General features: G+C 34.9%; 1 protein-coding gene across 1 annotated transcript; it reads right to left on the reverse strand.

The window, feature by feature from the left end:
* Nucleotides 1-11508: 11508 nt before the first annotated feature.
* Nucleotides 11509-12620, reverse strand: LOC130733107 (heterodimeric geranylgeranyl pyrophosphate synthase small subunit, chloroplastic-like). Its single transcript, XM_057585182.1, has one exon. The coding sequence runs from the start codon at nt 12528-12530 to the stop codon at nt 11643-11645; it is 888 nt and encodes a 295-aa protein (XP_057441165.1). The 5' UTR covers nt 12531-12620; the 3' UTR covers nt 11509-11642.
* Between the last annotated feature and the right edge of the window lie 654 nt (nt 12621-13274).

Here is a 13274-nt window from a genome sequence, read left to right on the forward strand (position 1 = left end):
GGTTTTCTTTAGCATGATTGTTTTGACCTCTCTTCTGCTCATGTTTTCTTTAAGCGACTGTCACTTTTTGATACTTAGTTTAACACTTTTCTCTTTGTTTCTCTATTTAAGAGTGGTTTAGCACATACTGCATAAGTAAATATGTTTAATTTGAATTTGTTTTTGTTAGATCTTATGGATTTTGATCTTATATATTTTTTCCAAAAAACCTGCTATTTCTAAGTTGCAATTTTCAGTATTCACAAGCACATGTTTTCAAATTCACTGTTGACTTTCTTCATTTTTAGGCCGGCCCTCATTCCTTTTAGGCCTGGCTTTTGGGCCTCCACTAGAGTTGTAGAGAGATTCACTTGTGTACCCTAGCCAAAATTTCCCTTCTCCAGCGTGAGGATCTCGCAGCCTGATTCAGCCTGATTGCTGAATGTCATTATTCTGAAGTTTGGTTTGGTTGGATAGTATACCAATCCAATTTAACAGTACATTTTTTTTTTCAGAATTTCTTGATTGTGAGTTTGTTTAATGGTCGGTGAAGGATCAGGTGTTTCTTAATTAATTCAGAGAATAACTTTTTTTTACTATAAACTGAGGTTGTCCAAATTCTCTTGAGTCTAATCACACAAGGTGGATAACAGATTGGAGAAGTGCTAATGAACATTATGGTAAAAAATTCATTTTTTTATAACAAGTATCTATATATGTAGTTAATGTGTTTGAGTTTCCAAGTAACGAATATGTTAGGTTGTCACTCTTTATTTGTCCTTCAAAAGACAACTGAACCTTGGTACGCACTATGCAGCTAAATATATGGTATCTACCAGCCGCGAGCAACTAGCTGATCAGCCATATGACAAATTCTTCTTTTGCTTCTTGTTTTTGTCATTTGACATGTTATGCTGAATGGACATGTTGGTGAACGTTTACTTTCAGATCCTAATGGTTAGTAATCCAGTTCTCTTATGATCGCCATCAATACACTTTTTATTGTTTGTATTTGAAATTTCTTTAAACATATGAGGGCAAGGTTCAGCGCAATTTTCATGTGACTTTGTGGTCTCAAGTTTGAGGTATATATGTAATTATGTATTAGCAATTTGCAAAATGTAAAGTAAAAGAGATGTGCAACTTGCATTTTACGTGAACACCACCCACATTTTGTTTAATCATTACCTTTATTACTTTCAGGCTTTAATCAACTTGCATTTTTCATGTGATTTTACGAGTTTGTTTTTTTATTCTGGTTTACAGTTTGAAACTGAGACCTCATGTGCTATGGGATTTGGCTTTAGATGTGGGTTTTTGGGTCTTCACCACATGTAAGCCCAAAGGTTGTAGTCTTTCATTAGGTTGGATATGAAGTTTCACCTTTTATTTCCTAGCTATATCCTCTCACTTATGGTCTTTCATTAGTTCCTTTCATATCCTGATGTTATTGTTGTTTGTGCTTCGGAAGCATAGTTAATCTTTTCTTCAATTTTAGGGAATTCTTATCAAATCATGGAGGATTTAAGTTGTGGTTCTCTTGTCAGTAACAAGCTTGAGCAACTGATCATTTTAAGACGCACTGATCTGAGACAGATGAGTCAGGTGAAAAGTCTTGCATCTATTTTCTTTTTTTATATTACTTCATTTCTCTCTTAATTTTGTACTCTTTTCTCTCCCTCTCTTTGTTTAGTTTCTTTAGATCCTTATTTTTCAACACAACAACAACAACACTCATCTTTTCTGCAACACCAAAACGAATCACTTGAAAGGTGAAACCAACATTTTCATTGCTATTGTTATGACTTTGTATCCCTTTTTTAGCTTTTAAGTTCAATATACGCCTTTCTTTTACGGTCTCCTGCTTGATGGAATTTATTACTGGTTGTTAGTGATTCATCACAAACTCTATATATTTCTCTTCTTTTCTAGTGATTGTAAAATGGGTGTTTTTTCTTTTCTTTTAAGGTTGGATTTGTGCAATTCATAAGTTCAAGGATTCGCTGCTCATGAACCACTTGCCAAGGCAAAGAAGAAAAGGCACTGACTAGCTTGAACTTTTTGGAGTATTGGTGTAGGGATTCATAAAGGATAAGTCATTTCAAGGTGGCCTTAGGATCCAGATTTATGTCAGGAACCATAGTGTGATTCAGAACCTACTCCAATCATCCGTTGAAGTTTTATTAGGTGTTATCAAAATTTTGTTTCTGTCTAGCCTGAATAGCAGAATCAAAGACTACTATTAAATTTTCCTTTGAAAGTTGTGATCCATTAGTCTTGGTATACAAAATGTGAGATGTTTTAGAAAGTTGTGATCTCTTTAGCCATAACTTTTTTTTTGTACTGGACATTTTTTCTTCAGCTAAATATTTAATATCTAACAATGTGCAACAAGGTTCAACTATGTTACTGAACTGTGGTGTTGGTTAAGTCTTATATGGTGAAATCTGATGTTGGGTAAAGCTTATATTCTTGTGTTTTTTATGTTCATCTTCTGCAAGTAATAAACACAAAGAAACACCAGCAGTAGGTTCTCTTGGCATAAGAATTCAGCATCTATGCTTACTTTCTCACTTATTAGTAGAAACTAGAAAGTATGAAATGGTATAATATCTCATGGTAGACTTAACGTGATGGTCATATGCCTACAAGTTAGCACCTTATCTTATTTTACAATGCTATTAACAAATCCTGAAATGGTTATAGAAATTGTAGTTTGGATCCCTACATCTAATACACAATGTACACAACAAATTGATGACCGTGTAGATTTTATTGGAACATCTAATATAAATACACAGAGTTTGCTTGGATTAAGAGACTCTGAGGTACACTTAATATATGCTTTGTGTCACTATATTCTACTATTTCTAAGAGCTTATGTAAAAATAATAATTTTAATCTGATTGTCAGCAGTGTACCCACCACAAGTCACAACCTTGGCTGATTGAGCATCATAAATTTAATTTTTAGATATTATGATACTTTTAATATGAATGCTTGATTTCTTTCTTTGTCATGTTTTTCTCAATTCCATGGATTTCGTGATCCTCTTCTATTATATTTTTTTTATTAACAAGGTTTTATTTTATAGGAAGAAAAACATTCACTAGAACTTTTGCATAACTTTTATAATAAAGAAAAGGTTATGCACCGAAGTATTTTTATAGTAAGATAAGATACTGAAGTTCAAATTATTAAGGGAAGTTAAGAAATTATTAATTTCTACAATCTGTGAGTTAACCAGTTTCATTTTTACCATCTTAATGAACCAATAAAATTATTTATATAGGCTAAAAACACCTTTGCCCCCCCCGATGTTTGAAGTTAGTGCAAATTCTGCCCCTATTCTATTTTTGTCGATGTTTCTATCCCTCATGTTTTCAAACAGTGCATCGTTTACCCCTATGTCAGTTAGACGTTAAAAAACTAACAGAATGAGCTGATGTGGTTTTTTCTTTTTATATACTTTGGACCTGCCACGTAGTAATTATAAGTGAAATTGGAAAAAATGGGCAAGAGAGATTCAGACTCAAGACCTGTAAGTAACAAAATATGCATTTAACCAATTCAGTTACATACATAATTGAGATATACATCAAGCAAATTTAATTTATATCATTTTCTTGATCATTATCAACTTCATATACTCTTCTTCATCTCTCTAATCCACTTAGGAACCTCTCATGAGAAAGTCTGGCTGACGGAGGGGTAGACGGTGCACTGTTTGAAAACATGAGGGGTAGAAACATCGACAAAAATAGAGTAGGGGCAGAATTTTCACAAACTTGAAACATTAGGGGTCAAAAATACTTTTTAGCCATTTATATATAAATAAAATAAAATATTAGAATTATATTCCACTTATCTAAAATGTGATTGGTCCACCTATGACCATGTGTTATTTAATCCAAATTTTTTCATAAGTTATTTAGACAACCGCAGTATATAATTGAAAAGATTACAAATTATTAGTATATAAATTAATTTGTTCATCATAATAAATTACATAATTAATTATGTTAAATCATAGAATCGCTCGTCCGTGCATTGCACGGAAACGGGTTACTATCCTAGTTAGTCATATTCTAAAATTAGTTGCTATAAAACAAATTTTGTTTCAAATATTTTTTTTATAGGCAAATGTTAGTTGTTAGAAATGTTAGTAAATTAATTTTTCCTCCGGGTCGAACCCGGGACCCTTCACCCTCACCCCTCCCAACTCTTATATCCCTAGCTCTTTACCACTTAAACTATCATTCGAGGACTTGTTTCAAATAATTAATAGTATAAAGTTTATAGTTCAATTTTACATAAAAAAGATTATAATTCAATTCTTTTTAAAAAAAAATTAATTTCTATGCACTGACCATCAACCAATGAGAATTTAAGGATATGAGAAAATCTACTTTTTTATTTAATTTCATTAATTGACGTGGCACATCCTGACAATGTTATTGGCTGACGGTGTAAAAAAAAATTTACACTATCAGTGCATCATCTTTTTTCTCAAGTAAATAATGTATATACGCTAGTTTTCTTATATATGCTGATGAATGCATATAGATTGAGAATTCTTCGTATTAATACAAAACTATTTACTATACGAATATTGAACTTAAAATTTATTGTTGAATTTATAGATTGATGTTTTTTTCGGTCCTTTGACCACCAGTCTCCACGAGGAAAAGGGGTCCCACGTGACTAATCTGGCTCGGGATATAGATTGATGTTTGTTATTAAAAATTATAAGCCTAATATCAATTTTTGAAATGATTATTTTTTGCAAGATAATTTTTTTAACAACTGAATTAAAAGACAAACTATTTTAAGTTGATACAATAACGCTAGTCAGAAACTAAAAGCGGATTCAACTCAGTAGGGGGCGAAGACCATTGTTGAAGAAGAACCTGGAAACGCAAACCCCACGAGGCTAGCTAATCAAAAGGAGACACGCCATGAGCGAGTTGAATTGCATCAATCTCTCCCAACACAACTATCAAGTGAGAAGAAACATAGAAAGGACCTCTTACATCCTAATAGCATCCAACAAATCACTCTCATAAACAACATGTCAATAGCCCAAATCCCAAACCAATAGAAGACCATACTTGATGGCCAAAAGCTCAGCAAAGAGAGCACAAGAGCCGACGGCAGAAGCCGAAATTAAAAACCTCCTAACCAAGACGAGGAAACATTAGGAAGTAGGCCCCTATAACCAATCTGCTTATTGTGTAGCTTAAAACAACAATCAGTGTTCAACTTTACCTGTGAAGTTCTGAGGCAAGACCAAAGCAGTCTACTAAAATGATCCAGTGCTAATATAGTAGAAGCCACGATCCACACTGACAAGGTGTATCGTTAAAGATGGCATTGTTGCGGCAGCGTATCACAACAAACATTATATTTAACATAAATCTTAATTTAAATTATCGAAATTTAAATTTAGGTTAAGTATCCCTTATATCAAGTTTGTCCAATTTTTCAATCAATAGTCGCCACCAGCATATATTTATTCTTACATCCATTAAGTAAACGGTGGTAACCAATGCAATTCTAAATGGAATTGAGGTGATCAAGATGACTAACTCCACAGACACTGAAAGTTGATGGGAAATACAAAGGGGCCATGGGTGAAGTTTTACAGGTGACGAGGGTAATTAATAATTACCCATGATTCCAGAGATGAAAAATATCCCTTCCCACAGCTTGTTTTCAAAGGAGCCATGGGTGAAGTTGACACCAAACAGTGCATAATAAGGCAAACTGTACAGAATTAACCCTAGCAACAACTTTCCCCATCAACCTGGGGAATTCGTGTAATCATGGTCATACATATAAATGTTATATTTGAAAAACTTCAGTAAAAAGAATGAAATTCAAACAACCTTACACAGTTACACATTAAGGCTTCCCAATCTGTGACAATTAGTGTATGATTGAATATCAGAAATTAAGCATAAAACTAATGCTTCCTTGATTTATATATGCAGTTAGAACAACATATAGGCAGAATATTAATCTTTCATATATTATTAGCCAAACATAACACAGGATCTTTGTTTTGTTCATGTTAGTTCTTAGTCTGTATCTTTTCTCTTCTGTATTGGGTTGAAATACCCTTGTACTTTTATTCAATATAATTCTTATTGCCTATAAAAAAAATATATTATTAGCCAAAGTTTAGGAGTTAATTTCAGCAATGCCGTTCATGTACAAAACCAAAACCTGTGTTATGTTTTCCTCTGAGTTCAGTTTTGAATAAAACCACAGATTTGGTTCTGGCACTCTGTTTTCATATTTCAGGTATTCGTTTATTTGTTTTAAATAAAACTTACAAGAGTGCTTGCACTACATTATCACACTTTCCAACACACTCTCCCTAGTTAAAATTTCTCTAAAACGTATTTACTCACATGGCAGACAATGCTAGCATCATACATAGAACCACTTCTGAAAGTGAATTTTTCACAATAAAAGGAAAGCCTGAGATGCATCAACTGCACCCTTGTACCCAGCTACAAACTGGCCTGCTTGATCAGAATCGTCGATTAGATCTTGGACCAGTAAAGAGTTCAAATGATTCAAAACCAAACTTATATATACAAGGCAACTCAGTCATGAGACCAGAGACCCTACGTACCAATGCGGAGCTTAGGGAAGGTTAGATGCACACAACTATATCTTCTGAGTAAAGAGGTTGTTTCTGCAACAACTAACAATGGCCATTAGGTTATATGACAACAACCTTACTGCTACACTAAAGGTGTGACTTGTTTAACAGAGCATACAATAGATCAGATTTGAACAAACCTCAGAATGAAGATGTTAAAATCTTTACGCTTGCAATGGGAACTTCACAAGGACAATGAGAGGCCATATCTTATACAACCAAACTCTTCTTTATAAAACACATCATACTTAATAGGACCAAAAACCAAATATCTCAAGTCCTATCTTAAGTTTTTAATAATTAATATATATATAATTAAAAGTAAAGTGAACTACACTACCCTTCAACTTGTTAAAGTTATTAAAAGAATGTGTCAAATGCAAACACACATAATTTCACAACAAAGGTAGCATGGAGCTAGCTACAAGAGTTAAAAAGAAGAATAATAGGAATCAATTTAAAACTCCAAAATCCAGAAGGACCATTAGTCAAGTTCAAGCTGCCACAAGGAATCAACACATTTCACTTCACTAGTAATGATTACAAGAATGTTTCTTTATATAAATAAAATCAGCACCACTTCGAGATGCATCTCACAGACAGGAATAATCCACTGTCCACTCCACTTTATTTATAGTTCAATTCAATATACTATATCAAATTCCCCAAAGCTCTACCACAGTATCAGAAACAGCAGCTAGTTGACTTTTATCCAGAAAAGTCACAACACCCACAAGATTCTACACACTATATAAATAATGACTAGTTCATGCAATTAGCATAGCTTTTCAAAATGCTGAATAACACGACGACTCAAAACAAGGTGATCCCACATAGAAATAGATGGTTTATCCAACTCAAAATCACATAACTTTCTTGAAGTTTTATCCACAGGATCATGCAAAATGGCTCCTTCTTTACCTACAAGCAACACCGACATTGTTGATTTCTTCTTCTTGTCTTTTGCGGCCGTGTGAAAAATGTTACAGCTCATATGATATGTCCAGGGCCAAAGTCCTACGTGTGGAAATTCACCATGGATGGGATTAAGATCAAGACGGTGCCTCAGTGACCATCCTGAGTAATCTTCCTTCAGCTCAAAAATATCAAAAAGATCAACAGATTTGCAAACGGGAAGCATCAAATGCAAACGTCCCCCGGACTCTCCAAAATAGTAAATACGTCGATAACGTAGTTTACACCATTGCGAACTGGACAGGGGCATTGGGTAATTTTTGAGACACTGATTATCAACATCAAAATACACTGAAAAATCACTTCTCCTGTACCAATGAATGGCACCATTGCAGTAAACCCCATTAGCAGCCTTCAGTGCAAATGGGATATACACAGAAACCGCAGGGCCAATACCGGAACGGGTTTGGAATGTATATACATGGAACACCCAGTCTAGCCGTGAATAGAGGCTCGTCGCAATTGAAACGACTTTAAAGCCGGGCGATATGGAGGGCTCGAAAGCGAGATAAAGATCAATGCTTTTGCTGTTGTCCCTGCATGGGTGTCTACCCAAATTGAGAGTGGTGAAGTCTAGGGCAATTGGGTTGCAGATGAAGTAGGTGGTGCGGTCATAGTTGTGGCAAAGGAGAAGGCCGTTGCAGGAACGAACGACTTTGACGTTGGGTAAAGGTTGTGGTGGTGGTGGTGATGGTGATGGAGAGGATTTGTGATGGGTTATGAGAGAAAATAAGGGAATTGGAGTAAAGTTGGTGTTGTTGGTGGTGAAGGGAATGAGAGTCACGGAACTGTTGGTCGGAGATGAGTGTGAGCCACTGCTTTGAGACGCACTTCAATCGGACAAGGGGTTTCAACGGCACTCGGATAAGGATCTCCCATAGCATGTGTATGTTTCCGGCGATCTTCTCGGCCGCAGCGCTTGAACGTGCCTTGTTTCCCATTCTGATATGCAAATCAGAGAAAAAAAGATTAGGGTATGTATATTGGTTTTTTTTTTTTTGTGAATGGGAAAAATGTACTCCCTCCGTTCCTATATATAAGTCCATTTACCTAATTCTCTTAGATTAAGAAAATTACAAACAATAAATTTATAAAAGAATTTATTAACTTTCCTAGATTGCCCTTATTTAATTTCTTATAAATTTCTCTCTCCAAGTTATTATTTTAAAATCTCATTGTCTCTTTCATATTAAATATGAGGAGAGTCTTGGAAAAAAATTATTAATGCTCCATTAATATTGTAAATGGACTTATATTTAGGAACAAGAAAAACACTCAAAAATGGTCTTATAATAAGGAACGGAGGGAGTATGTATATTGGTTTATGTATGCCGATCTTAATGACTAATTCAATTTTAATTTAAAATTACTTTCAGTCAAAATTTTAATTTAAAATCTAATTTCTATCATTATAATTTTTTTTCAACAATTATTTCATTATAATTTAAAGATTTAAGCAAGTTTGTTTTGTGATTGATATCAAAGGTGTGTGAATTTGAATTTTGTATTTTTATTGAGTATTATTATATAAAGAGTAAAATATACTCACCCCCCTCAAGATTTGTAAGAATGACACTCCACCCCATTCTTTTTAAAAATCTACACTCCACCCCATTTTTTATAAAGGCAAATTTTAGTGACGAAAACAAATTCCTCACTACTAAAAACTAATTACTAATTAGTAAAAATTTAAATAAATTTAATGCATATACACTATCATACATTAATTTATGAAAATAATTTTACTCAATTAAATTTAAAAAAACCATCCACTATGTCTGTTAAGTCCACGTCTCATCTATCTCCAAATCATATTTCTCACCACAAACGGCCACCACCAAGCCTTTACTCCCTTTAACACGGCTCCACTGTCCCACAATGTGAAACCCCATGGCACCTCCATGCCTCAAAGTTTTGTTGCGACCTGAACCCCAGAACGTGAATCGCACATCCCTAAAGCCACTTGTTCAACTACTTCTTGTGAATTTCACCCCTTTAAGTTGTGAGCGAACGCTCTGTTGGTCTTAGATATTGTTGGATTTTGTTAAAAACGATGCTCCACCGCCTCGTTGGGCTCTAATAACCTCAGATCCACTTCATATTTTCATAATTTTGTTTCTCTATTTTCTTCACCCATTTGTGTTGTTTTTTTTGGCCTACAACCCAATTTTGAAAATTGGATGTATAAAGAGATTATTTTGATTAAAATTGAATTATTACCAAATATGAAAACACAAGCATGTTTCACTATGTTCGAGATATGGTTTGTAAATCGGGCAGGTGTGCTATTGCATAATTTGCATTATGAATTTACGGAGGAAAAACGCGATTGAGAGAATGAGGAGGATTGTGATGTTTTCATTTTTTAATTTATTGGATTATATTGATTTTTTTTTGAAATTATTGATTAAGAATTTAAATAATAACTAATTATTAATGAAAAATATTTTTCGTCACTAAATTTGCCTCTATATAAAATGGGGTGGGATGTAGATTTTAGATAAGAATGAGGTGGAGTGTAATTCTAACAAACCTTAAGGGGGGTGAGTGTACTTTACTCTTATATAAAATATTGATCAGTTCCAATATAATACTCAGTCTCTCTATCATAGTAATTATTTTTATCACATTTCTTTGATCTCTTTTAGCTCTCTTTATATATTGACCATCAAAAACTAAAAATGTAAAAGATATTTTAAATTTGAGGGTTACACTTAACTCTTCTCTTTTATATTCTACAATAAACAATTTTTTTTTACGGAAAAGTGAATCCTGCATTAATTAAAATTTGAAATACAAATTTCGTCAACATTAGACAAATAAAACTTAGCTAAATAGGAATTCAAAAAAAAAAAATACTTAGCTAAATAGATTTCAAAACCAAAAGATCACCCTCCAAAGGATTGAAAACAGGAATATGAAGAACTTGGTCCGCTTCAAAGGGAAATAACAATTGGTGCACCAAAAGGACCCTCCAAGCCTTAAGCTCCCTATCAACAAGATCAAAAACAAAATTGATATCGCAATAGTGGTTTTGGAGACCACACACACGGAAGCCACTTTGATTAGCAACCAATTATCCTCTCTAGTGTGAATGCTGCAATCATTGTCCACTATCCAAAGACTCCCATTTGGTCCACCCAACTCGCTTGTTGAATGTTTCTCCAAGTAGATTTTTTTTCAGTGCTTTGGAAATTAAACCAAAAAAAAACTAGGCACCCTTTGTTAGGAGAGAGTTTGGGTAGAGAGAGAAATAGAGAAGGGAATCAAAGACAAGGTGGTTCACATTTTTGCTAGGAAATTAGGCAGAGCAGTACTGTAGCAATGATTTAACTTCAAGTTAATGTCTCAATTTCTTCTAAGAAGGTTTTTGATGCCCGAAAGCACTTATGCAAATCTCAAACTATCTGGGTTTCCAAGGAGTGTAAGCAACCCCGCACAAACCGCCTCACAACCCACATATGTCTATAGCCTGTGTTGTGTTTCAAGCAAAGTAGAAACCATTATACAAAGCATTGACCTCCGAGAGAAACATTGACCAATGTATGCACAATCTTAATAAAGATGGTAAAGTATAAAGTCCCAATAAATCACAATCTACAACATAAATTGAAATGTTTAAATAATAATCTGATAATTTCATCACATCAATTTCTTTTCATTGTACTCTTCCATTTTTTTATTCCATCAATCTTTCAAGTTTCAACATAACTAAACACATTTAAAAACATAATATATATTATCTATCGTTTTTAAAATACATATACATCATTTATCAACATAACTCTCACATGAGCAATAAAAATTAAACACACAACGTTTTAAAGGGAAATAGTATGTACCCACCATGGGATACAATTTTATTGTAAAATGTTTATGCATGTAAGGAACTGACTACTTTTATTCAATTCAATTCCTTTCAATGTACTATTCCATCTTTTATTCATTCCACCAATCTTTCAACTTTTTTAAAAAACTAACATAACCTTAATCTTGATCTTAGTAATAACAATATTTATATATCAATGAAACTAGAAATGACACCAACCCCTCTACCATTGAAAAACTGCAATTCCTTGAGTGCCATATCCCTTGCCTCCTCCACTTCTTTTTCTCCCTTCTTCATTCCCATCTGCAGCATTCCATGCATCATCCCCACATAAAACCCAAATCTTCTCAGCCTCTCAATTTCCTCCTCACTTCCCCCTCCCAACACAGCTCCACACGCAGCCCCGCACGCGTGCAACCCACCTTCCTTTTTCTCCACCACGCGCCTCACGCCGTCCACGTGGCTCAGCTCCTCACCGTCAAATCTGGTACCCAACGTTGTTTCCCTGTACAGCGCATCCATCAGCCCTTCTGAACCCACCGCGCGTGAGATCTCAACCATCACGCGCAGGATCCGACCCGAATTCTCATCATTCGGGTCATCGGAGTCTGCTAACAACTCAAACCCAAATGGCACAAGCCCATCACCCGTGAGAAGCTTAATGTTATCACTGTACGCATATGGGCCGGGCTTGGGTTTGGGCCCGGGCACAAGATGCTTGTGGGCATGGCCAGTTGCGTGCATGAGTAACAAGGCGGACGCCGCGGCCATGGCTTGGTGGCGCTGGCCGCCGACGAGCTCGCACGCGGCGAGGCAGAGGGCCGGCACGGTGGTCTTGGGGGCGGAGGAGACAAGGTGGTGCATGGGCTCGAAAACCACGAGGGGCTCTTTCATGGGGATGGCGAGCTTGAGGTGGGCTTCCACGTCAGCATGCAATGAAGCCCAATGGGGATGCTGTGTGGGACCAATTTTGATCTCTGTGGGCTTCAGGGGCAATTGGGAACGGTGCTGATTCAATGCGCATGAAAATTGAACGGTGGATTTGCATTTGGCGGAGAGGATTGTTCCAGCCATAGGGAAAAAGAAAAACACTTGATCTGAAAATTGAAGTGAGGAAGAAGAAGTGTTGTGGTTAAGATGAATGGGTGAGTGAGTTAATTATATATAGTGACGGAGTGAGAGAATTTGATGAATGGTGATAGGATTGAACTAATCAATTGGGGAATCACTAGTGTATGTAGTATCACAATCATATGTACATTTAAGGGGAAAAACCGGGCCCACAAAGAAATTATTTATAAGTATTGTTTTTATAATTAGCTTTACTTTTAAGAGATGATGTTACAAGGGTCCAACTCGCTTATTGGTGTTTGATGTTCTTCTTCATAAGCAATCTTTTTCGAGCTGAGAACATCTACACTATGGTGGGACTAACTCTTTTAGTAGCCGACTTTTTTAAGGTGAGAGACTTATTTTTATATGGTAAACTAATGACTCGTTTGGTGATATGATATGATATGATATGTGAACAAGATAGCAACAGGATAAGATAAGAGCATGATAGACTTTTATCATATCCTGTGTTTGGGGTGCACATGATAAGGACATGATATAATAAGTAAAAATGTACTAAGTTTATATTTGAATAAAAAATACATTTAAAAATTAATCATTCTATTAAATTTAATTTTTTATACATTTTCATGAATGAGTCTATATTTTAAAATAATTTAAATTTATATTAATTAGCTTATTTTATTGTTTTGAAGATTGCCTATGTTTTAAATAAAATTATGCAATTAAAAAATTGGTTTTCAC

This window comes from Lotus japonicus, chromosome 1 (genome assembly GCF_012489685.1).
Source record: "Lotus japonicus ecotype B-129 chromosome 1, LjGifu_v1.2".
Lineage (NCBI taxonomy): Eukaryota > Viridiplantae > Streptophyta > Magnoliopsida > Fabales > Fabaceae > Lotus > Lotus japonicus.

Coding starts and splice junctions, on each gene's coding strand:
- LOC130733107 (XM_057585182.1), bottom strand. CDS start 12,530: ATGGCTGGAACAATCCTCTCCGCCAAATGCAAATCCACCGTTCAATTT.